The following is a 24576-nucleotide window of genomic DNA, read 5'->3' as shown; positions in this document are numbered from 1 at the left end:
GGGGGGAGGAGAGGAGGGTCTGAGGAGAGGCGGCTGTGACCCTGACCCTATGGGCATCACTAAGGCAACTTGAGCAACCCCCTGCGGTCTGGCCCACACGGTCCCAGGAGCACCCTCCTAGCCCCTCCTCTGGGTTCGGGGAACCCAGCCCACTCCTCCCCTCCTGTGCCCCCACCTGGACAAGCACAGTCCTCGGCGCCTGGCGCCCTCCCCTGTCTGTCCCCCCCGCAGCCGCCAGCAGAGGGCGCCTGTGAGCCCCTGAGTCAGGCCCCGCCCCCTCCTCTGCCCACAGCCCCCCAGGGTCCCACCTCCCTGGGATAAACAGCCCCCTCCCTTGGCTCCCCCGATGCCTCGTCCAAATTGCACCCCCCGCACTGCCTCCGTCGCCTGTGGCTTCATGTCCCCGCAGCATACGTCTCTGTACTGTGTATCCTACCCCACCCCCAGAACCCAAGCTCCTGAGGGCAGGGCTTTGTTCAAGGCAGACCCTCGGGAGCTCCCAGGCCCAGAGCAGAGAACCCGACGCCGGAACCCCTGCGTTGAGCTGCACGGGGCACCACAGCCCAGCCAGGGCCTCCCCGTAGCCTGGTCTGTGGCTGGGTGGCGGGGCGGGGGGGCGGAGCCTGACCAGTGGGCGTGGCCTTCACACAGCCATTGCACCCTGCATCAGGTTGAATGGTGTCCCTCCAAATTTCACGTCCACGCAGAACTTCACACTTATGGTCTTACGGAGAAATAGGGCCTTTGCAGATGTGATTAGCTGGCATGCAGTCCTGCTGGAGTAGGATGGGCCCTAAACCCAAAGACGCATCCTTATGAGAGAAGACAGAAAAGACGGCCACGCGACACAGAGACCAGAAGCCGGGACAGACCTGGGATCCTCGCCCTCACAGCATCCAGAGCTGGGACACGACAAATCCCTGTTTTGAGACACCGAGTTCGTGGTACAGCCACCGCAGGAAAGGAACATGGCCTGCTGTCCCATCAGCTCTGAGCTGGTTTTTACCCCCGTTCTGCAGTGGGGAGTGGTGGCGGCCTCAGCTGGGGGCAGGAGGGATGCTGACCCTGCTCTCCATATGGGCACCAGGCCCCCCCACCCCCCGGGGGAACGCAAACCACTTTCAGGTGAGCAGGACTGAACCCTGAGGCCCCGGCCCCCGACAAGACAGGACACACAAGGCTGTCATTCATTATGGCTTTATTTCTGATCGTCCGGCCGCGTCCCACAAGCATCCTGACTCCAACTGGTCAGCGATCCTGACCACGCGCCCTGGGGAGGAAGGACGCTCACGCGGCAACCACAGCTCGTCCACGGCTCACACAGTCACACGTGGGGAAAGATAGGATGGGCCAGGCAGGGCCGGGCCCATACCCGCCCCAGAGGTGGCAGGGCACTCGGTAAACAGTCTTTGGGGGAGATGGGCCACCGGGCAGGGAGAGGGTGGGATGAGACAGAGGACCTGCAGCCTCCACGCCTGCCCCTCCCAGGCCTGACAGGACGGTCCAGCCGAGCCAGGAGCCCCCAGGAGCCCGTTCCCTCCAGTGAGCGTCGGGAGGCTTTGGGAACGAGCCAGTCCCCAGCCCCTCCAGGCCCCTCAGAACTGGAAGGCAGGCGAGCCCTCCCCAGTGGCCAGGAGGCCCCTGGAGTCCCCTCTCCTGGACCCTGGCCCCCCAGCACTCAACACTTAACTGACTGTATTGCTAATGAATCTGGGTCTCCCTGAGGTCAGTCCCAGCCCTGCCCCCTCCACCCCTTCCGAGCGGCTCAGGCCCCACCAGGCACCTGGTCTGTGGGGCTCAGGCCCAGACCCGCCCCCTCAGGGTCGCAGGAAGAGCTGCTCCCATGGTCATGTCTCCTCCTGGGATGGTAGGGTGCCCACTCCCCCCGAAAGCATCCTCCTCCTTGCATATGAGGAAACCAAGGCCCAGGGAAAGGGGCAGAGGGACTGCCCCCCACCCCGGGAGCTCCGCAGGGGGACAGGCTGAGGGCGGAGCCCCAAAAGTCCGGGGCAGGGGCAGGAGGGGCAGAGGCAGCGCGAAGCAGGGTGAGCAGTGCAAGGGCCCCTGGGGAGGCTGCCAGGTGTTCAAGGCGCCAGCCGCCCAAGGGGGCTCAGGGGAGTCGTGTCCCAGGGCCAGCTGGGTGAGGGCACAAGGCTGCGAGGGGGTGGCCAGAGCCTGGGGACCCAGAGGCGGTGCCACCCTCTCCAGACGGGAGGGAAGGGAGTACCCGGGTCGACGGAGGGGGTGGGGACAGCCTCAAGGTCAGACGCAGAGCCAGCAAGGGGGTGGCCTGGCCCTGACCCTGTTGGCCTGCGACCACCAGGTCCACGGTCAGCATCACGGGCAGGGGTGAAGCTGAGGCTGAGCTGGGCACAGTTCCTCTTTCCTGGCATGGCTTACGCGCCCTGAGGGCCACAGGGCCGACTCCAGGGCAGGGGCTCATCCACACGTCTGTCCCCAAGTCCGCGGCCAGGCCCCAGACCAGACAGACCTCCACCAGCACTCCTCCGAGAGAGCTCAAAGGATAAACAAGAGAAAGAAGCCCCCAAATCCTCAAGAGCAACACAGAAAAGCTCTGTAATTCAGGGTTACAGCCGCCGAGGCCGAGGGGCAAGGCCCTGCCCTCCTGCCAGCGCCGAGCAGCCGTGTCACTGCGTCTTGGCCTTCAGCAGTCTCTGAACTGTTTTGTACAGGAGGTCGAAGTGCTGGGGGCAGCGGGAGGGCTCCAGTGAGGTCGGGCGACACCGCCAACAGGAAGGCCCTCGGGCCGCCCAAGGGGTCTCCTGAGAGGCCTCGCATTCCCCAGTCCCCTGCTCACCTGGACCGCCGTGTAGGCCATCCCGAGGTAGGCGCCGATGCAGACGGCCAGAAGCAGGTCGAAAATGGCCGGCTTGACCCTGAGGAGGGGAGGGGGTGGCGGGGTGGGTCAGCGGGCTGCTCCCCAGCTGTCCCGAGGACCCAGTCCCCTGGACGGTGACCCAGGGTGCTCACCTGTAGGCGTTCATCACCTGCTTCAGCTGGTCGTAGAAGACAAACTCAGGGTCCCTGGTGAGAGAGCGCTTTCTCAGCAGGCTCACCCTGATAGCAGGGCCACCGGAGGTCCCACCAGCCTAGGAACGTGGCGGGGGAAGGGGGCACCCCAGGTGTGTGCCTGCACAAGGCTGCCACTGTCCCTCCTGGGGAAGGACCGTGCTTTATTCTCAACTAATGTCTTTCCTGTTGCTTTCTGGGGTATACTCTCTAAAACAAAGTGTGGTTACTGTGGAAATTATCTGGTCTGGGAAGTCTTTCTAAAGAGGGAGAACGATCACAGCCTAGGAATTGGAGGCCCCCAGCTCCACAGCTGTGGGTCCACTCTGAGCCTCAGTTTCTTCTTCTATTCAAGAGCTTGCTCTCCCTGGAGCACCAAGAGTTGGGAGGAAGGTGGAGAGCCAGCGAGGGGCACCAAGCTTTCTGGGGGGTGTCTCCTGCCTATGGATCCCCCAGACACCCCTCCCCAGTCCTTGCTCAGCCCAACCAGGGAGCATGGGAGCCCTGAACAGAAAGAAGACAAAACTCAGGAGGCCTGCAGTGGGGAAGAGCATCCCGAGGGCAGGAGGGGACCTGGGGTATGAGTCACCCGAGGCCCAGAACACAAAAGGTCCACGAAGGGTAGCTGGGAGTATAGGGCTGCCACATAAAATACAGGGCTTCAGTTCTACGAGGACTGCAGATACAGAAGAAATGGGCTTTCAGTGTAAGCATGTCCCAGACACTGCGTGGGCTATACTTACACTGAGACAATTGTGGTTCACCTGGAACTCGTTTAACGGGGCACCTGCACTTCTCACTTATTGTTTTATTTTTCGTCCAGTGTTTCTGTCTGCTCCATCTGGCCCTGGGGGAAGGCCCCAGAAGAGCCCACCCGCTGGCTGGCGGGGCGGCGCCCAGCCTCACCGCTTGTCGGCCTTGACGTGGTGCGGCCTGACCTCCTTCAGGTAGTGGCCGAGGTGGTGCTGCAACGTGCTGAGGAACGTGCCGTCCTTGCCCACCAGCTGGGCGGCCCGCGGCTGGGCGGTCAGCCAGTCCATCACCGAGTCCAGCTGTTCCCGCTGGATCTGCTGTGGGGAAGCGACCGTGGTCACGGGACCCTACCCCACCTCACCGGCCCCCCCGCCCGCCCGCCTGCCCACCCGCACGTTACCATCTGCTCCGTGAAGACTGGCATATCCGGGGGCGTCCCCTGCAGAGAGAGGAGAGCATGGGGCTGAGTCCAGAGCGGCCGGGCGGGTGGGGGGCCTGCAGGGGAGCGGCCGGGGGCTCACCTTCTCTGTCAGGTTGTAGATGACACGGGTCAGGGCCTCGGCGATCAGCCTCGTGTTTCGGGTCAGAGTTTTGGAGTCAACCCGGGACCTTCGAGGGCAAGTTTTAAAAACACATGTATCAGGAATTGGCATCATTCATAATCGCCAAAAACCAAGAGCGAGCATATACCTGATAACGATAAAGACAAGCAAGGTGACGGCCCTCCCAGCAGACGGGCGCCCCCCACACTGCAGGCTCCTCTCTGGGACGGGCCCGCCCCCGACGGGGCTGCCCTGCACCCCGGGTGCGCGGGCCGAGCCTGCGCCCTGTGGACGCGCGTCTGCCTCAGTGACTGGCGGCCCCCGGCCTATCTCCTCCTCTGGACCTTGGGGGAGGTCAGGACACCCACACCTCCACGGGCTGCTGAGGGTGGAGTTGCTGTAACGCCCTGTAGTGGGGGCAAGTGTCCCCCAAATTCACGCCCACCCGGAACCTGGGAATGGGACCCGATTTGGAAGTAGGGTCTCCGCAGGCGCTATTAGCTAAGATGTGATTGCACTGGAGTAGGGGGGCCTGAAGTCCCACGGCTGGTGTCCCTGTAAGGAGGGGAATTTGGTCACAGGCACAAGGGAGAGGCCACGTGACCACGGAGGCGGGGACGGTGGCACGGCCACAAGCCCAGGGACACCAAGGGCTGCCAGCAACACAGGACTGTAGAAGAGGAGCCTCAGAGGCAACACATCCCGACCTGAGTGAGCGTGGGCGTGGGGTACGGGGCTGCCCCGGGAGGTACCCTGCCTCCCACGCCCCAAGTCTTCCCTCCACCGAGCCACACCCTTCTCCTGGCTTGTGCCCCAGTTCTAGGGCCACCTCCTCCAGGAAGCCTGCCGGATGCCCCAGGACCAGCGGATGCCCCGGCCCATGCCTGCTCCGACGGCGGTGCTCACCGCACGTCCATGATGCTGCTGCGCTGGCCGTCACGGTGGCTCTCCAGATGGGACAGGGTGAAGGCAGGCAGCCGGCGGATGGCGAAGCGCTCATGCTCCCAGGCCAGGATGTCCTCCGCCAGGTTGATCTTCTTGTGCACCATGGAGAACCGCACCTCAGGGAACTGGTGGGCGGCCACCTGCGAAGGGCACTGTCAGGCTCTGCCCGGTGCCCGCGGGCTGCGCCCCAACCCCGCCTGTCTCTGTGGCGGTGGTCCCTCGCGTCTGGCGGGTCCCAAGTCCCTCCCCGAACCTCCTGCTTCTGGAACCCAGGGAGAAGCCCACCTGCCCCCCTCCCCGGAAAACCCACCTGAGGCTCACCCAAGGCCCCAGGGTGCATAAAGCTCCCATGTCCCAGCCTTGCCTCCGGCGGGGCACCTACCGTCTCGAGCTCCCGCAGGAAGGAGTGCTGTAGCGTCCCCTCCCTGGGCGGCTTGGACACATGCAGGTGCAGGCTGTTCCCCCGGCCCAGGGTGTCCAGGCAGAGGACAAAGGCCACGTTGTCCTGGAGCAGGCTGGAATCTGAGTGCAGTGAGGGCTGGTGGGTGGAGGTGGGGGGAGTACCGGCGGCCCAGACCCCACCCTGGCCGCTGGGGCTGCTCACCTGTGTGGTCCAGGTTGTCTTCTAACCAGCGCTTGGTGCCCTGGTAGTTGAACTTTCCTCCTCCAGACGCAAAGAACAGGAGGTTGTACCTAGCGGGAAGCAGTGGGGCGCCAGCATTGACACGTGGGAGTCCAGGTCCCCGACAAGGAGGAAGTGGTTCCCCCCCACAAGTATGAAATCCAACCAGCCTTCAGGGTTGGGCCTCCCTATCCTGGCACTGCTGACATCGGGGCGTCCTGGGCACTGTGGGGTATGCAGCAGCACCCCTGGCCCCCGCCCAATGGATGCCAGGAGTCCCTGAGTCATGATGATCACAATGTCCTCAGACATGGCCCAGCGTCCCCCAGGGGGCTCCAGGTGAGAAGCACAGCTCTGTTGCCCCTCTGGCGAGAAGCATTGCTTCAGGGGCCTCTCTGAACTCTCGAAACCAGGAGAGACTGGGTGGACCAACCGGAAAATAAAAAGTGACAGGTGATTCAGCACCCCGTCCCTCGAGAAGGACTGAAGCCAGGGGTGTCGTGAAGGACCATGTCCCCGCGCCACCCCCCCCAGCCCCATCCATCCCGCCATGGCCACGGCGATCCTTATAGAAGAGGGGAGACACCTGGAGGAAGAGAAGGCCACGTAAAGCTGGGACCGAGGAATCCATCACTGCTGGAACCCGGCAGCAGCAGGAAGGACCCTCCCCTGGAGTTTCAGGAGGAGGCATGGTCCTGCTGACACCCTGATCTCAACCTCCCCTCCCTACCCAGGATGTAAGCACTCCTGCTGCTCAGGGCACCTGCATGCGTGGGGCCAGGCCCGGCAGCTCAGGGAGACTCGCTCGTCACTGGGCCCCTGCCGTCCCAGGGCAGCGTGGCATAGGGACGAGCGCCCACACCGGTGACCAGCTGTGCCCGGGGCCGCAACGGGGAGACGCCAGCCTGAGCAACCGGCTCGCAGGTATTTCTGCTTCTTGCCGTTGGAGTGTCCCCGGCTCTTCCAGGAGCGAGGGCAGCCCAACCTCCTGGGGAGGATTCCCAGGGGTGCACCCGGGAGGAGCTGGGCCCCACGACCTGATGCTGTGATTCCAGGGTCGGAACCACCCTGCCCCCATCACTTACGCGGCGTGGGTGCGCTTGTAGGTATACAGCCTGGAGAAGAGACGGGTGAGCTCCAGCAGCACAGAGATGCCACTTCCATTGGAGTCCGCGCCGTGCGACAGCCACTGCGGGTGTGCAGAGAGGAGGCCGAGGTCACCCCACGTCCACATGCGGCGCCTCACACCCCCCCAACCCCCCTCCGCATCTCGCCCCCGGTCCACATCTCCAGCACAGCTGGGCTCACCCGCCCTGCGCGGCCCAAACCCGAGACCGACGGCCCCTGGGTGCCGCCCAGCCCCCACGCACGTGGGAAGCCCCGTGCGCAGCCTCCGTCCAGCCTGGGCATCTGCCCTGGGAGCTCCCTCCAGCTGGACCTCCGGCCTTCTGCCCTCCCGCGCTGTGAACGCCGCCACCCCCGCCCCGGCCCGGCATCTGAGCCCTGCGCTCTAAGGCGACATTCCCCACGGGGAACAACTGGTTCTCGGAGAGAAAGAAACTGGGTTGTTTGCATGGCTGGGGACCCTCCCACAGTCACAGCGCACCAACTGACACACGACGCCGTTCAAGTTCACAGGGAGGGGCCGACAGGGTGCTCAGTGAGGGAAGCCAGACACAGAAGGACACACAGGCTGTGACCCCACTGAGGGAAAACGTCCAGGACAGGCCGATCTACAGACACCGAGAGTGGGTTCCTGGCTGTCAGGGGCTGGGGGAGGGGTGGGGTGACTTCATAGGGACGGGGCTTCTTTTGGGGGGATGGAACACTCAGGAAGCAGAAAGCGGTGATGTCTATACAATTTTGTGAATTCACTAAAAATCTCTGAATTGCGTGCTTTAAAAGGATGGATTTTATGTTATGGGAATCACATCTCAAAAATTTAAGAAAATTTCACAAGAAAGGGAAAACGAGGACACAGGTGTCTAAAAAGGCTCCGTGGGGGTGGATGATGAAAAGGGTGAGAAAGTGGCTGTGAGCCGACTGTCCAGGGCCGGCCTCTGGGCCCCAGTGTCCTCAAGGACAGCCTTGGCCTCCCAGGTGAGGCGGCCCGCAAGGCGTGGTCAGGGGCGCACGCCCGGCTGCAGGCCCTCCCAGCACCCACTGTTCGGTTCAGCCGGCTGTTGGTTCTCCAGCAGGAACCTCCCACCCCAAAGTGCCGGGGGCTCTCAGGGCACAGCCCCGGGTGGCCTGCAGCCTGGAGGGACGCTGGCCAGGCCAGCCCTCGGGGGCGCCGGGAACCGGACTTTGGGGGCTCCCTGTCCCAACACTGTCTGTGCAGACATGGGGTCCGCATGGGCACCTGCTCTCCTCTTGGGTCTGGGGTCTCAGCCATGCCGGGCCGAGGTGCCCGCATGACCGGCCCCCAGTGAGAACCCCGGGCTGGGTCTCGTGGGCCTCCCCGGGGACCGCCCCTCCCTCTGCTGTCACGTCTCGTTTGGGGGAGTGAAGCTTCACGATGACACCCGTCCTGCAGGGTGTTCACGGGGCCCTGAGGGCACAGACGTACCGGGGCCACCCCGAAGGCGTCGTAGTGGGCCACGATGACGATGGTGGGCAGGTCCTCTCCACCCAGCCCGGTCAGCCGCCCCTGCAGAGACACAGGCATGAAGGGGCAGCCGGCCCGAGGCCGTGGCCGCCCTCCACCCGGCGGCAGTGTTCTCGGCTTTGCCGGCTACACTGTGGACACGGCGGGGGGGGGGGGGGGTGGCCGCGGGAAACCAGGCCCACCCTTCAAAGGCTGAGCCCTGCTGATGGCAGGCATGGCAAGGTCCTGACAGAGCAGGAAGAGCTCGGGGGGTCGGGGTCCGGCACCCTGGCCGGTCCTCCTGCGTAAACCGGCCCCCGGTCAAGTCCAGCAGGGAACAGTCGGGAAAGTCATCCTGTCAGGAGCAGGGCCCACGGGGCCGAGCCGGGGGCAGCATGTGCTGAGGCCCCACGCCCCTTACTCTCTGGACAGAGGGCAGCTCTGCAAGGCCTCAGCTGCGGCCTCCTTGTGGGGGGAAGGGAACAAAACCGCCAGAGGCTTTTTTTGGGGGGGGGCAGGTGCAGCGAGACAACCCCACAGGCGGCCCGTGGAGCTGACCCTGGTGGGGAGAATGCGAGGGGGAGGACTTGGACCTTGCTCTGGCCTGGATGCCTGCATACACCCACCCTCCCGGTGGGAGATTAGGCTTTAATTGCTGCCCAGAGCTCTGCTCTCCGCCTGCTCAGCCGAGCTCCCGCGATGTTACTGTTAGGGGAAGGGCCGGCCACTCGGGAGGGGGCTCTCGGTGGGGCAGGGGTGGGGGGAGGAGGCAAGGCAGGGTGTGTGGCTGGAGGCCCATCTCTCCATAGGGCGGGCGGGCGGCCATCTGACCCGATTTCCCAGTCAGAGGCTCCCTCTAGTGGGGACGGGCAGTGAGGCACGCCGGGCACCCACCTCCACGCTGGTGATGAGCCAGTCGCTCACGGCCTTGCTCTGGACCCCGCTAGTGACCATCTGGAAGCCGTTGGCGGTGGCGGTGTGCAGCAGCACTGAGGACAGGGGCGGGGAGGGTCGGCCTGAGCCGGGGGGGCTTCCCGGACCAGAGCCGGCACGCTCACCACCCCAGCACCCCAGACTCCAGGGGTTCAGTCTGAGCAAAAGCAGAACTGACCACACAGACTAGAACACAACGTGGTAACTGGACACGGGAAAGAAACTGGGTGTCCAGTGTAAGAGCCGGTGAAACAGTCACCCGGACACCACTGAGGCCGGTAAGGAGTGCGTGCGCGCCCTCGCCCTGCAGGACCGTTCCTAAATCACGAAGGCGCGTGAACAACCTCTGACCCAGCTTCCCAAGGATCACTTCAGCAGTGACCCCAAAACAGGAGTTTCCCATCAGATGGCTCAGGACCCTCCAGCCCAGCCCCGAAAGCGAAGATGGCGTGAGAACTCAAAGTTTCATAAAAAGGGAAGTTCCATTCTGTCCTGAGCCTAGGTGAGGTGGTGCCCACCTCGCTCCATGTGAGCCAGTGGTCCACTGCGCCTGCCACTTTTTCACCTGGGGGCAGCGACTGCCCTAAAACGCCCATGAGCTCACCCTGTCTCAAGCCCTTCCGTTCTTTACACATTTAAAAATACAACAGTGGGAATTCCCTGGCGGTCCAGTGGGTAGGACTCCGCGCTTTCACTGCCAAGGGCCCAGGGTTCAATTCCTGGTCGGGGAAGTAAGGTCCTGCAAGCCGTGCGGTGCGGCCGAAAAACAACGACGACAATGACACAAACCACAATCGTGATGGCCATGGGAGGTGTCATCACTGGGGGAGCTGCGAGGGTGCCTCTCAGGAATCGTAGTATGTCCGCAACTTCTTATAAACCCTAGCGTTATTCCAAAACAAACAAGCTACGCCTAAAAAAGTGCTGTGATCCTGATCTATGATCTTATATTCTGTTTTCTCCACAACCAATGTAAAATAAGCGCTTTCTCACACCCGATGCCGTTTCTTAACGGCTGCGTAATATTCCACCAGGCAGCTGACTCCTCCTCCTCCCTTCCGCTCTAACTAGAAATTAAGATCTTTCCAAAAACTCACTCTTGTGCTGCCACAATGGAGACGGCCACTGTCCAGACTTTAATCCAGACGAGGGTTTGGCAAACCTTCGCTGTAAAGTGCTAGAGAGTCGAAATTTTCAGCTCTGTGGGCCAGTCTGTCACAGCCACTGAACTCTGCTACTGTAGTGTGAAAGCCCATAAGCCGTGTGAAACACTGGCTGTGTGCCGATAAAACTTTATTTGCACAAACAGGCGGCCGAGGGCCACAGTCTGCCACCCCTGTAACTTATATAAGTTACACCTGTAACTTATCCACGCAGCTAATAATCTGGCCAGGAGGAATGACCCTTCCTTTACAGCTTAAACACATACCCACAAACTGTTTCCCCAAGGAGCTGGGTGAGTCCACTGTGTGGACAAACCTGCCTGCCTTGCCCACTCTCACCAGCTTCCTTTTCCTACACCAGCGATTGGATCCTTTTGGCTCAATTCTTTGACCACTTTTGCTAGCTCACTCTCCCCCATGGCCCCCAGACCGGTCAAACAGCAGAGCTCCCGACTGCCAAGCTCACCGCAGCATCCCCCAGCCCGGGAGCGGGGGTCCTGGAAACTGCACAGCGGGGCCCCTCTCCACACACCCCCCGCCTCGAGCTCACCTTCGGCGGCTGAGGCAGAGCCCTGGGAGGTGGACGCGGCCTGCGTCTGCTCGTAGATGGACAGCAGGGCGTCGTCCTCCACGGCGAAGTACACGGGCACGATGGTCTCCATGGCCAGCATCTCGGGCTCGATCTCCATGAATTGCTGCGGGAGAGACAAATGTTCAGGCGGCTTCCAGCAGGGGGGCCCGGGGCTGCCCCTGGAGGGCGGGCACCGGGGACTGGACTGGATGGAGCCGGAGCCGGTGGGGCGGGGCGGGCCTCACCCGGATGACGTCCTGCGGCACCGCAGCCATGGCCCGTGGCAGGATGATGACCACGGCACCGGCCGACTGGCGTAGGGCGCGCTGGTAGCGCTCGTACGAGAAGTCCAGCAGCCGCATGAGCACACAGCGCCGGCTCAGCACGTCCGCGTCGATGGTGCGCGCCTCCGTGTTAAGCACCGCGTTCCGCGTGCCTGCAGGGAGTGGTCCCTCAGCTGGCCGCCCACCCACCGGAGCTGCACCCATCCCAACCCCCGACTCGCGGGGCCTTCCGAGAACTCAACGAAAACGAAGACCCTTCTCCTTGGACCAACCGCCCTACCCCTACATTCCTAAACCAGGGCTGGACCCACTGCTCTGGCACCCTCCCCCTGCCACTGCACCTCGGCCACAGGCATCCCTCAGAAAGTGACGTGGTCCCTGCCCACCCAGCCGCCCCGCGAAGATGTGCGGGCTGCCTGCCAGGCTGGGTGCTGTGCCCCCCCCCCGCCCCATGTCCCTGCGGCAGCTCAGGGGCGGGTGCCCCCACCCCAGCCCACAGAGGCAGCCAGTAACCCCCACAAGCCACCCACCCAGAAGGCAGGACCGTCAGCAGGAGCCCCGGGATTGGAACCCAGTCGGTCCTGCTCCCCCAGCCCTCCTCCCCTAGGTTCCCCGTGGCTCCCGGGACGCAGGGCCCCACAGGTGCCTCACGCCCTGCCCAGGGTGTCAGAAGACCCCCAGCACAGAGCCCAGCACCCACTCCAGGGTCTAGTCCCCAGCAGAGGGAGCCCCCAGGCTACAGGACTGCCCCCCACAGTTGCCAATGACCTGAGGAAAACCCAAACCCTGCCCTGGCTGACTTGATCAGTGGCCCCCGTCCCGCCCTCCCCAGACCAGGACCCCCTCCCCTCACAGCTCTAACACGGCCTTGTCCATGTCCCCAGGGCCCTTGCTATCTACTCCCCTAACTAGCTTGGGGGTTCCAGGGGTAGGGACCTTGTTGACCACAGTGCAAACGCAGCATCGCCTGGCGACTCCCAGCCCAGCAGGCTCAGGGCATGGAACGAACCAACGCCCAGTCTCCCCGAAGCCCCTCAGGAAGGGAAACACCAGGGTTTGTCCATCTTCTTCCGGTCAGGGCTGCACTGTTCCCCCTGGGCTGTCCTGGGTGCTGTGGGGTGTAGAGCAGCCTCCCTGGCCCCGCCCCCTCGATGCCAGGAGCCCCCTAGTCAGGGTAACCACAGATGATGCCAGACGTGGCCTGGTGTGCCCTGCGGGCAGGACCACCCGCGTTTCTCTCCTCTGGGAGCTCAAGAAAGGGCCAGAGAATCAGGGAAGGAGGGACAGGCTGCTTCCAGCTTGGACCCCTCCCCGCTCACAAGCTCTTCCAGGCAGCTGCCCCCTCCCCGCCTGAGCAGAAGTAGGCTACAGCTAGGATTGCAGAGCGCTTTCCTAAGGCCAGCAGGTCCCCTCAGACACAGAGCACTGCTGTCCTGAGAGCTCTACTGGAGAAAGGCGGCGGGAAGCTGCATGGACATTTCAGCGGAACGAGGAGGGGGCGCCAGCACCCACGGGTGCACGGCATGCAGCGGTGGGCCCTCGGGGCCATCCCTGGACTGATGGGAAAGGGGGCTCAGGCAGGCCCCCAGCTGCCAGGGCCACCAGCACCCAGGTGACAACGGCACACAGCGAGCCCAGAATGTCTCACGGGTCCCAGGCTGACCCAGGGTGCACAAAACAAGCAAACAAACCCTACTGCACACGGGGGCCAGACACGGCCCTTAGGGCCTCCAGCTGGAGACCCACACAGTGAGCGCCAAAATAACAACGCAGAGAAACAGGTCTGCTTCCCCCAGGGAGCCAGAGCGTGCTGCCTGGAGGTCAAGCCTGCTGGGCAAGGCGACACCTGTGCCCAGACGGACTCAGGCTCAGGGCCGGGAGCGAGGTCCCCACCTCTGCTTCCCAAGAATGTGCCGTCGGGAGAAGGGTGGCTTCCTACAGCTCATCCTGAGGGCTGGTCTGCGGGAGGGGCCCAGCGCAACACAGACCCAGGTGGGAAAGGGCAGGGCTGTCTCAGGGTCGGGGTCTGTGACCAAGGAGCCAAGCTGGGCTGTGTGCCCCAGGCTGAGGGCTGTGTGCCTCTCCCCAACCCCCCCCGGGGGCCTTTCCTCTGCTTTAGGGCAACGTGGGAGCCTGGGAGGGCCTGGCGGGGGAAAGCGGCAAAAACCTTCAGGGGCCCCTGAAGCTCTGGGAATGCCGGACAGGCCCCTCCCCCGTGTCCCACGTGTCCCAGCCGCAGCCTCCCAGGAGCCCGCAGCCTCCCAGAGTCGGCTCGGATGTCACCTGTCACCTCGGGGTGGGGACACAGAGGACCGCCTGTGGAGCCTACAGAGACCGGCTTCCCAGGGGATGGGAAGGAGAGGGTGAGAGCGGAATCAAGTGGACGCCAGCCCCCTAAGTGCCCCCAGAGGCTGAGCGCCCCAAGAGCAGAGACCGTCTTTGCTGGCATGAGGCTGAAGCCAGCGCAGTCTCGGTCACCCCTGTGTCTGGGCGGGCGCTGGACACCTGGACGGAAGTCACTGGTTCCCACAATGGGACCAGACCTGGACAGAGGTCACAGACTTCTCTACTGAGGGCCCAGGGCCAATCCTCTCTCCTTGCGGGTTGCACTGGTCCTTTGTAGCGCGAAGCCACCGACCAGCAAGAGGCGGAGAGCCCGTCCCCGTGCCCGGTGTGGGTGCCCACATCCCCACCTCCCAGGGCTGTTTCTGAGGGGGCCAAGTGGGATGGGCGCGAGCGGCCCAGCCCAGAAAGGCCAGAGTCCATTCGGGGGGCGGGGGGGGGTCACACCCCAGCTCAAAGAGCACACGCCTCCCTTTCCCGGCACCCTGCCCGCCTGTTTCTCAACAGGAGCGAACAGGAAGTTGGGAAAGGAGGCCCAGAGCAAGGGTTACACCAGGAGGCAGGAGCCAAGGGCGTGCGTGATGCTGGGGACGCTGCAATCAGCAGTGACCCAGCAGACCAGCCCTCAGAGGCTCCGCAACCGGGGAGGAGCCGGAACTCCCTCTGCACCACCGGGCCTTCCCGAACTATCCCGCCAGTATCTCCCCAGGCAGCGGTGGGGACCTCACATCCCTGCCAATGGGGGACGCTGCCTGGTGTGATCTGGGTGGAGGTGTAGACGTGCGAGCTGAGACGGGTGGGCGCCCTGCCAGGCCCCTCCGCTCACCCCCGAGCCCACTTGGCATCCGGGTTTCTCACCATGAGCAACAAAGATGGGGGCCAGAAAGGAGGGCATGTGGGGTGGGGGGAGACACCGGGTCAGAAAAAAGAACGGGAAGGAATCCAGGAACAGGGGAAAGAACTCAGGTAAAGGAAGGGAGGAGGGAAGGAGGGCAGGGAGAAAGGAGAGAAGGTTCCCGAGGACCTGTGAGGAGAATGATGCAGTCAGGGAGCGGGTCTGCGGCACCTGTCTGGGGCGGGGAGAGGGGGCCACAACTGCAAGCAGGCCAGTGCTGAGCAGGCGGTGGGGGAATCCGGGGCATCCAGGCTGCTGGATTACAGCTGCCCAAGGGTCTCGGAGTGGAGCTGGGTGTGCTGGGAGAGCTCCCGGCAAGGCTCCGAGTGCAGTGCGAGAGGGGACAGCGGAGTGACTGGGTGCGGGAAGGACTGCCGGGTTGACCTGGAGAGTTCTAGGATCCTGGACTGCAGGATCCTCTAGACCAGGACGGCAACCGCTAGTCACACGTGGCTATTCAAGCTTATTACAATGAACCACCAAAAGATGCTGAAGATCCCCTTCTTCCATTGCATGAGCCACATCTCAAAAGACCACCTGTGACAGCACCAGCTGAAACCCTCTCCCCAGGGGGATGTCAACAACGCATACAAACTGCCCACTCGTTAGGGGCTCCTGGCCTTCCTCCCCACCGGTCGAGAGCCTGGGGTCTAGAGACATCACTGTAACCCCAAGTTCTCCCCCTCAGCACTGCTGACAATCTGGCCCAGGTCATTCTCTGGGAGAGGCCGTCCCAGGCGCTGTGGGGTGTGGGGCAGCACCCCTGGCCCTACCCCCTTCATGCCAGGAGCCCCCAGTCATGACAACCCGAAGTCATCACTCAGCGACCCCTGGGTTGACCACCACTGCACTAAAGAGAAACAACATAACTCTGGGGTGATGAGGAATCTGAGGGGAATCTCCCGACACTGGGGCTCCCCAGGGGCCTGGCAGTGGCAGGGGGTCCAGGAGGCTCAGGCTAGGCCTGATGTTCCAACAAGATAGGCTAATCCAAGAGAACCAGAGCTCAGAGATGAGGGGACCAGGGGGACTGGGGAGGGCGGGCCTTGACTTGTGGGGGCCTAAGGCACCAGGCTGGAAGAGAAACCAGAGGCTGGAAGAGAAACCAGAGGCCAGAAGGTTCTGGAACACCAGATACAGCAAAGCTGGGGAAAGAGGGAAATTCAGAATGAGTTGGGCACTGCGGTCAGAACTTTGACAGATGAGGGAGCAGGGCCGGGGAACAGGAGCTGGGCAGGATCCAGCCGCGGGGGCCTGAAATCCTGGAAAGAAGGAGCCAGGGTGGGTCGGTGTTGTTCCAGGAAGCCGAGGGGTGGGTATGCACCTAAGGGGGGAGCAAGAAATAGGGTGCAAGGGATTTCAGGAGCCCAAAAGTAGGGGACTGAAGGATTAGCTAAGGAATTCTGAGGAACCTGGCTCATGAGTTGGGACCAGGGAGCAGAGCCTGGGGAGAGATGGGCCTTGACACGGAGCCAGGTTGGGGTCAGCGATCAGAGCTTCTTGAGCCCTGAAGCGGGGTCAGAATGCAGACACTAGACAAAACACACCGGGGTGCCAAGAGCTGTGCAAGGGTGGCCAGCTCGGCCTGGCAGAACCGCGCTGAGAGGCTCCACTCCAAGTGAAGAAGACCCAAGGTTGGGGCTCTGTTCCAGCTGGGAATCAGAGAGAGAGGACCCAGGAGAAAAGGAGCAGGGACAGCTTGGCCTGAAGGTGGGAGGAAGCTCTGCGTTCTGGAGCATGTAGCCCTTGTCGGGGACGGGGCCGGGGTGCTGTGGCAGCCAGCGCAGCGGGTCCCTGGGGCAGAGAGAGCTGGGGGCCTAGCGTCGGTCCAGGTATCCAGGCTCGGACTTGCCTGGGATCTGGGTAAGTGTCTGGTGGCCCAAGTGAGGTCTGCGGGCTGGACTCCTGCTGGACAGGTAGGACAGGCAGGTCCTGGGGCCCGGGGAGCAGAGACCGAACCGAGGGAGGGGGCATCCTGGCCGGCATAGGCCGGAGCCCCGGAGACGGGAGAGGCTGAGCGGAAGGTCAGGTGCGAAGAGGCAAAGGTGGGGGAGGTCAGGAGCCCATGGGGAAAGCCCGGCCCCGGGGGGAGGCCAGGGGCCCGGGTCCACGCACCGTAGGGTTGTCCCTGCAGGTCGTACTGCTGCATGCGGTACACAGTGAACTCGTGCGCCGCGTCAGCGGCGGGCAGCGGCGGCGCCACGAGCAGCAGCACGGCGGGCAGGAAGACGATGAAGCCGAGCGGCAGGCAGGACGCCTTCAGCATGTTCTCCAGCACCTCTCCTGCTTCCTCCAGCATCCTGGCCGGCGGCGTGGCCGCGCGGGGCGGCGGCGGGGACGGGACGGCGGCAGCGGCAGCTCACGCGAACTCACCTAGGCATGAGTAGGTGCCGGGGTCCTGCGGGAGCCGCGCCGGGCAGCCCGCGCCCGCTCCGGGGTCCTGCGGGCACCGCCGAGGGCCGCCCGCCCGCCGCGCTGCCTGCTGGGAGTTGTAGTCCGACCGGCGCGCGCGGAGCCACCTGGGAGTTGTAGGCCTATTCCGTTACTCCCCGAGAGAAGCTGTGGTGGACCGTTTGACTAAGGTTTCACATAAACCCCAAGTCAGAAAATACGGAGACTTAAAAAAATATATATAATCGGCGGAACTTACTGAGGCCCTGTCTTTGCTGTGATAGAAGGTGGAGGGGGGAAGGGGGTTGTGCAGGACGTGACCTTGCGACCCGGAGGAAAGTTGGGAAGAAGGAAGAGAGGGGCCGGCCTGATGCGCTAGGTCTCCTGGGAATTGTAGTCTCATTGAACAAGCACAAGGGGTCATGGGAGCTGAAGTCTTCCTGGCAGAAGTTCGGAAAAAAAATCACTTAAAACTCCCAAGAAATATAGATGTTAACACCGTGAGGGCAAAGACTTGTGTCTGCTTTGTGCACTGATGTATTCCTCAGAACTTAACACAAGGCCTGGCACACAGTGGGTGGTTTATATAATTTTTGGATAAAAGAATGAAAGAAGAATCAAGAAATCATGACAGAAGTTTCCTAAAGGGATGTCGCAATGGATTATGGGACTTGTAGTCTGCAGCTTGGTGTTGTGCCGGGGTTGGTGATATATTTATACTTAGGCGTATTTATATTTGGGACATACTCAGTAAAAAAAAATAATATTCGCTCATCAGAAATTCAAATTTTACTGGGTGCCTTAAATTTGTACTTTCTAATCTGGCCCCCCTGAGAACCCAATTCTCTCTGGGCCAGGGGCCTTAAGGGGCATCAGTAACTCACACCCCCTTGTACAGACGGGAAGACTGAGGTCAGAGGGTGCAGAGCACATGGCCCTGGCCCACAGGTTCTGATACCGTTGTCTAGGGAAGTGGGCCTCCCTTCGGTCCCAAGTGAAAGGTGGCAGTTGTGTTGATTAACAGCATGGGTTCAAGTCCCAGCTCCTCCACTTCCCAGCTGTATGACCTTGGGCAAGTCGCTTCACCTCTCTGAGCCTCCATTTCCTCAGCTGCCAAATATGATGATAAATAATCAAACACTCTTTCCCGGCTCCCCAGGGGTGTGTGAGGATTCAATAAGATAATCCACGTGAATGCACTTAGAAACGATGAGGCATACATGAAGCGCTCAGTAAGTGTTGGTATTATGAGAACGCACCAAGCTCGTGCAGCCTCAGAGCCGCTGCATCCACTGTTCCTGCAAAACACTCGCGGGCCCCCTCCCACTTTCTGCATGGCTAGTTCCTTACTGAAATGATGTTGGACATTTCTTAGTTTGACGTTTGCCACCCCCAGCAAATTGTGACCTTTCCGCGGGCAGGTACCAGGTTGTTTATAGCTGCAACCCCATTGCCCAGAATAGAGCCTGACACACAGTTGTTGAATGAATGAATGAGTCATGAAAACACCAACACACCGGCCCCTCCCTTCCAGCTGTGTCCCTTGCTTCCGGCCATCCCCAGGCAGGTCCTAGGCATGAGGAGTCAGGAGTGGCTTGGCAGGGCAGGGAAAAGACTGAGAAATTCTGGCCCACATGGTCTTCATCAGCAAATGTTTATTACCTGCTTCTCCATCTACCCCCACTCTTCCAGGTCAGGCTATGAACAGGCAAGACACGCACACTCACCTAGAGACAAAGCAAGAAAGGGGCCTAAACTTGGCTCAGATAACGAGGCTTGGACTTTAGGGCTGCCCATTCCGCCTCCTCTCCTGAGCCTTGGTTTTTCTGTCTGTAAAATGGGGAGGTTCAACTAATCCTGCTTTGTGGAGATGAAACCTTGGGGCAGCCCGAAGAATGAAATGGAACATTCATTCTGAGTTTTCCAAAGGAGAGAAGGAACTGGTATTCATTCTTTCATTCATTCATTTATTCATTCATTCATCAAAGAGGCAGTAACAGACAGGGATCCAGAAGTCACCTGTGGGGACTTCCCTGGCGGTCCAGGGGTTAATACTCCACGCTTCCACTGCAGGGGGCGTGGGTTTGATCCCTGGTCAGGGAACTAAGACCCCAGAAAACAAAAAAAAAAGTCACCTGTCTGGGTTTGAATCCCAGCTCTGCCTCTTCCCAGTTGTGTGACCTTGTGTAAGCTACTTAACCTCTCTGGGTCTTAGTTTCTCCATCTATAAAATGGAGTTATGATGGTACCTGCCTCCTGGAGATTTTCCAAGGATTAAATGAGTTAGTACAAAGGTGACTAGGATAACGTTGAGTGATACATAAGGCATTTTAAAATGTTGTCAGGGGGTTTCCCTGGTGGTGCAGTGGTTGAGAGTCCGCCTGCTGATGCAGGGGACACGGGTTCGTGCCCCGATCTGGGAAGATCCCACATGCCGCGGAGCGGCTGGGCCCGTGAGCCATGGCCACTGAGCCTGCGCGTCCAGAGCCTGTGCTCCGCAGCAGGAGAGGCCACAACGGTGAGTGGCCCGCGTACTGCAAAAAAAAAAAAAAAAAAAAAATTGTTGCCAAACGCAAGTTCCTGTGCCCAATGCACAGTGAGGACAAACAAACCAAAAGTTGGAGTTTGGAGCAGAGAAAGGTTTATTGCAGGGCCATGCAAGGAGACCAGTGTCTCATGCCCCATAAACCCCGACTCTCCAAAGGGTTTCAGCCAAGCACTTTTAAAGGCAAGTGAGAGAGGGACGTGGTTAGTTGCTGCAAACTTCTTGGTTTTGGAATCCTTTGTTCTTGCAGCTGTGCAGGTCAGCTCAGGTCAGGATGTTCCTGTAAACCTCCAACAAAACAAATGTTATTCCCTATTCTGAAACATTTTACCTCTATGTGAATGGACTCTTAAATGTCAGAGCCTTGAGAATAGGCTCACCTGTATATTTCAGGCTATAGGCAACATTCTTGTACAAAGCCTGTCCGGAGCCTGTGCTCCGCAACGGGAGAGGCCACAACAGTGAGAGGCCCGCGTACCGAAAAAAAAAAAAAAAAAAGAGTCAGATTTGCTCTTCCCTATTACAAAATCAGACACTAAGTTTGAGGGCCTTTATATTCCTTGTCTTAACAACATCCCAGGAGGGCAGGGGATATCAATATCCTCATTTTACAGATGAGGAAACTGAAGCCCATGGTGAGCGGCAGAGCTGGGGAACGGTGATGCGTTACAGACACCTGAGCCACCTAAGAGCAGAAGTCAGGATTCATGGGAACAGTTTCATCGTAGTCAGGGAGGAAGGTGGGGGTGAAGAGTAAGGAGGGGAAGAAGTTCCCCAGGCTCATTGTAAGGCATGATGCTAGGACTAGTTCTCCCAACACTCTAGGTCATGGAGCACCTACTATCTCCTGTGCTGGGTGCCAGGGACATAGCTGTGGCCCAAACACTGTCACTACCTCCACTCACATGGAGCTCCAAGTCCAGGGGAGAAGGTGGATGAGTAACCAGGTGCGATCGGATCTATGATGGAGTTGCACAGGCAGGTGTGGGAGCCCGGAAGAGGGCTGAGGAGGAGAAATAAGGGAGACTTCCTGGAGGAGGTGATGCTAAAGCTGAGACCTGAAGGATGGGCAGGGCACGTGCCGGGCAGGCCACTCTACTGGGGACAACAAAGGCAGGTGCAAAGACCCCAGATGGGAGGGAGCAGCAAAGAGTGCAGCTCAGTCAAAGCAAAGTGTGACACCCCACAGGGCAGAGGGGGCCACAGGGCCAGCTCACACAGGCCCAGGACACAGGCTGAGAGCTTCAAGGAGGCCCAGGCTCCCCTCACACCAAATTCCACCGAGACCTCACCCTGCCTGCCACTGTCCCGAATAAACACACGTGGACCAGGAATCAGGAAAATGTAAGAAGTATCCCAGCTTATACATGCTTGGAACGTTTTCCAGTCCTGTCCAACAGAACTTTCTGTGATTATGGACATGCTCTGTGTCTACACTGTCCAAAACAGTAGCCACAAGTCCCATGTCCCATCAAGCACTTGAAGTGTGGCTAGTGTGACCAAGTGTTATGGGCTGAATTGTGTCTCCAAAATTCATGTCTTGAAATCCTAACCCCCAGGACCTCAGAATAGGACCTTATTAGGAAATAGGATGGTTATAGGTGTAATTAGTTAAGCTGAGTCACACTGGAATAGGGTGGCCCTAATCCAATAGGACTGGTGTCCTTATAAAAAGGGAAAATTTGCACACAGATGTGCACACAGGGAGAACCCATGTGAAAATGGAGTCTACAAACCAAGGGATGCCAAAGATTGCCAGCAAACCCCCAGAATCTAGGAGAGAAGGCTCAGAACGAACCAAACCTGTTGGCACCTTGATCTCAGACTTCCAGCCTTCAGAACCATGAGAGGATAAATTTCTTTTCTCTTTTCTTTTTTTTGACCGCACCGCTCAGCATGCAGGATCTTAGTTCCCTGACCAGGGATCCAACTTGTACCCCCTGCAGTGGAAGCGTGGAGTCTTAACCACTGGACCACCAGGGAAGTCATGAAAGAATACATTCCTGTTGTTTAAGCCCCTCGGTCTGTGATACTTTGATACGGCAGCTCCGAGAAATGCACCAAGAAACTGAATTTTTAAAATTCATTTTAATTAATTTTACATACCCACGTGTGGCTAATGGCTGCTTTATTGAAACAGCGCAGTAAACAGTTTCCCATCGCTGCATCCCCCATCCTGCAGGGGAGAAACGGAGGCTCAGAACGGAGCTATCCCATCCAGAGTGGCAGACGGGATGCTGACCCAAGAACTTGGCAAGACGGAGGCAGAAAGACCTGCGGACATTTTCTTGGCTAGGAAGATGGAAAGAGAGCACTTTCTACCAGCCAAAGGTGGCTACATCCGGAGGGTGGACCCCTGCGGCGCTGTCCCATACCATTGCCGCAAGTCCTGTGAACTGTCTAAATGCAAAGGAATTCCAAGTTCAGTCTTCAGTCGCACAGGCCACTTATCGAGGGCTCAGTAGCCACATGAGGGTCCCACACTGGCAGCACAGATGTAGAACATTTCCACCGTCGCTGAATGTTTTGTCAACACACTGATGCCACGCGCCATGGCAAAAAACACTGAGCGAGTACCGACCGCCTCCCGTGGTGGGTTCCGTCTGCTATAGGCCCATTTCACAGATGGGGAAGGAAGAGGCAGGTAGTGCTAAAGGGAGAAGTGGGTGAGATTTCCCCGAGGTCAGGAGGGCCAGTCGGCTCCCCCTCTGCTGGTCTCCAGACTGAGTCCTAAGAGATGCAGAGGCCAGAGGTGGGGGAAGGAGGCCGCCCAGGACCCAAGATGAGAGATAGGGCAGGGAAAGGGGAAGTGAACAGGAAGGGGCGGGTGTCGTGGCCCTCCCTGTGCTGCAGGCACAGCTCCAGCAGACCCACAGCCCTCATCCCATCACCCTGATGCCACATGTGAATAAGGGCCTGCAGCATCTCATCCCATCATTGAACTCTCGCGTTGCCGGGGCATAGACACCCCCCTACCCAGCCTAGCCCTGGCAGCCTGGGAGCCCCACTGAGGCCCACTGTGGGGCTGGGATTTCCTCAGAATCTCACAGGAGGGGGGCTGCGTACACAGCAAACCCATTCATCCCTATTCCAGCGCGCTCTCTATTCCTCCTGTTGCCTCCTGCCCCACGGAGACCGTGGGAAATCCACTCGGCGTCAGCAGCCTCAGGAGGCTTCGGGGAGGACTGCAAGGCCCTGGGACGCATGCCCCCGGCTGCCCTCTTCCTTCCTCTGCATCCAGCCTGCCTGCTGCTGCATGCCTGCGCGCCCGGGCGTGCACCCGGCAGCTGGACCACTGCCCCAACAGTGGGCTCAGATGCTCCGTACGCTGGAGATACTGGACAGGGGCTCCCGCATCCGGAAGCTGTGCGAGCGGGAGCCCCGAAAGCTGTCCCTCGGCCTCAGCGAGCTGTCGGTGGTGGAGGCGACGGATTGGGCCTCGGCAGCCCGGGCCAGGCAGTCCCCAGGCCCTCGCAGTCCCAACCGGAGACACGCACAGCAGAGGAAGCCCAGCACGGCCCGGCACACCTCCCGGCTGCGGAAGGAGTAGATGACCGGGTTGACCGCGGAGTTGAGCACGGCCAGCGCCAGGATCCAGTCCATGCCCCGCAGGTACTCCTGAGCCCAGACGTTGGAGCCAAAGATGTCGGCCAGCAGCAGGCCGAAGAGGGGGCCCCAGCACACCACGAAAGCCACCAGGATCATAAGCACCGTCTTGAGCAGCCGCTGAGCCTTGCGGCGGGCCGGGGTGCACGGGGCCTTCTGCCCGTTGGAGCGCACCACTCGGAAGATGGCCCCGTAGAGCACCATGATGGTGGCCAGGATGCAGGCGAAGACCACCACGCAGAAGAGGATGTAGCCCTTGGAGTAGAGCGGGAGCAGGCTGGAGCAGCGCTGGAAGGCGCAGACGCAGTTCCATCCCAGCAGAGGCAGCAGGCCCAGCAGGGCTGCCAGCAGCCAGCAGAGTCCGATGAAGCTGCACACGCGGCCTCTCTTGGTGGCCCCGTTCTCAGCCACCGGCCGCACCATGGTGGCGAAGCGCTCGCCCGCCGTGAAGAGCAAGCTGAAGGTGGAGGCGGCCAGCGCCATGAAGAGCAGGCCCTCGCGCAGGAACCACTGGGCCGGCGCCAGGCGGAAGGTGCGCGCCCCGGACAGCAGCACGTTGGCCAGGTACGCGGCGCCCGTGAGCAGGTCGCTGAGCGTGATATTCACCAGGCAGTAATACACCCAGCGGCGGGAGCGCATGCGGCTGGCGATGGCCACCAGCACCAGCAGGTTCTCCAGCACCACCAGGCAGCTCACAGCCACGAAGAGCCCGCGCAGCACCCCCAGGCCGCCCTCCTCGGGCCCGCCCCGCCCCGCCAGCCGGCCAGAGTGGTTGTAATGCAAGACGATGAGCCGGCTGTGCCCGATGGCCGCCAGCAGCTGGCAGGACTCGGGGGCCTCGGTCGGGGCCCCCGTGGCGTTCATCGCGGTCCCCGGGGGCAGACTGAGGCCCGGGGTGGTTCGCCCCAGGCAGGGTGGAGCCGCTCGCCTTGCCCGGTCTTGGTTTCCTGTTATTTGAAATTTCCTGTTATGTTCAAGGTACCCCCAGGGTGAGGGTGAGGGTGAGGCCGGGACGGGGAGGGGCATCCCAACGGTCGCTTCCCACCCGGACTCCCGGAGGGCGCTGCGGCTGCTGCCTGCTGCGAGCCCGCGGTCCCTCATTGCGGGTGGGGTCCCAGAGCGGGGGAAACCTGTTCCCCTGTGACACCCGGGCTGGATGACTTCCCCGCCCCCATGAGCTACTCCCTGCAGGACCCGCTGTTCCGTCACCGGCTCCCCAACTGCTCCAAACCCGCCTGGCACACAGTAGGTGCTTAATAAGTGTGCGTCAAGCGGCCGCACACACAGGAGCACCACCAGCTTCCTCAGCGATACCGCAGATGCACCCCGTTTTAGCCTCACGACAGGGCCAGGACCACGCAGTCCA

General features: G+C 61.1%; 2 protein-coding genes across 5 annotated transcripts; both read right to left on the bottom strand.

Annotated features, from left to right (window-relative positions):
- Positions 1–1181: 1181 nt before the first annotated feature.
- NCLN (nicalin) lies at positions 1182–17141 on the bottom strand. Of its 4 annotated transcripts, none has more exons than XM_089905683.1 (16): positions 16784–17141; positions 11392–11582; positions 11126–11270; positions 10202–10294; positions 9374–9468; positions 8462–8542; positions 6978–7081; positions 5875–5963; positions 5653–5792; positions 5232–5410; positions 4305–4392; positions 4184–4222; positions 3937–4097; positions 2992–3045; positions 2819–2897; positions 1182–2705 (listed from the first exon to the last, which is right to left on the bottom strand). In XM_089905683.1, exons 1-16 carry the CDS (start codon positions 16965–16967, stop codon positions 2649–2651), a joined length of 1779 nt encoding a protein of 592 aa, XP_089761809.1. In that variant the 5' UTR covers positions 16968–17141; the 3' UTR covers positions 1182–2648. The 4 variants fall into 4 exon arrangements, with proteins under 4 accessions (XP_089761809.1, XP_089761808.1, XP_022412993.1 ...); XM_089905682.1 differs by having other exon boundaries at positions 3937–4100; positions 16784–17140; XM_022557285.3 differs by lacking the exon at positions 10202–10294 and having other exon boundaries at positions 16784–17137.
- A 4531-nt stretch (positions 17142–21672) lies between these two features.
- Positions 21673–24102, bottom strand: S1PR4 (sphingosine-1-phosphate receptor 4). Its single transcript, XM_022557481.3, has one exon. The coding sequence runs from the start codon at positions 24072–24074 to the stop codon at positions 22917–22919; it is 1158 nt and encodes a 385-aa protein (XP_022413189.2). The 5' UTR covers positions 24075–24102; the 3' UTR covers positions 21673–22916.
- Positions 24103–24576: the final 474 nt, after the last annotated feature.

This window comes from Delphinapterus leucas, unplaced genomic scaffold, assembly GCF_059928025.1.
Source record: "Delphinapterus leucas isolate spDelLeu-1000000601 "Yukka" unplaced genomic scaffold, BTC_Dleu_Yukka2 spDelLeu_asBTCV2_sq25, whole genome shotgun sequence".
Classification (NCBI taxonomy): domain Eukaryota; kingdom Metazoa; phylum Chordata; class Mammalia; order Artiodactyla; family Monodontidae; genus Delphinapterus; species Delphinapterus leucas.
The sequence above is the reverse complement of the archived record's forward strand: the minus strand, read 5'-3'. Positions and strand labels throughout refer to the sequence as shown.

Excerpts from the sequence above, each read along its gene's own strand:
- NCLN (XM_089905682.1), bottom strand. The coding sequence starts at position 16,967 with ATGCTGGAGGAAGCAGGAGAGGTGCTGGAGAACATGCTGAAGGCGTCC. Across the intron at positions 5,411-5,652 it reads TCCTGCGGGAGCTCGAGACG|GTGGCCGCCCACCAGTTCCC; the intron begins GTAGGTGCCCCG and ends TGCCCTTCGCAG. Across the intron at positions 2,898-2,991 it reads CAGGTGATGAACGCCTACAG|GGTCAAGCCGGCCATTTTCG; the intron begins GTGAGCACCCTG and ends TCCCCTCCTCAG.
- S1PR4 (XM_022557481.3), bottom strand. The coding sequence starts at position 24,074 with ATGAACGCCACGGGGGCCCCGACCGAGGCCCCCGAGTCCTGCCAGCTG.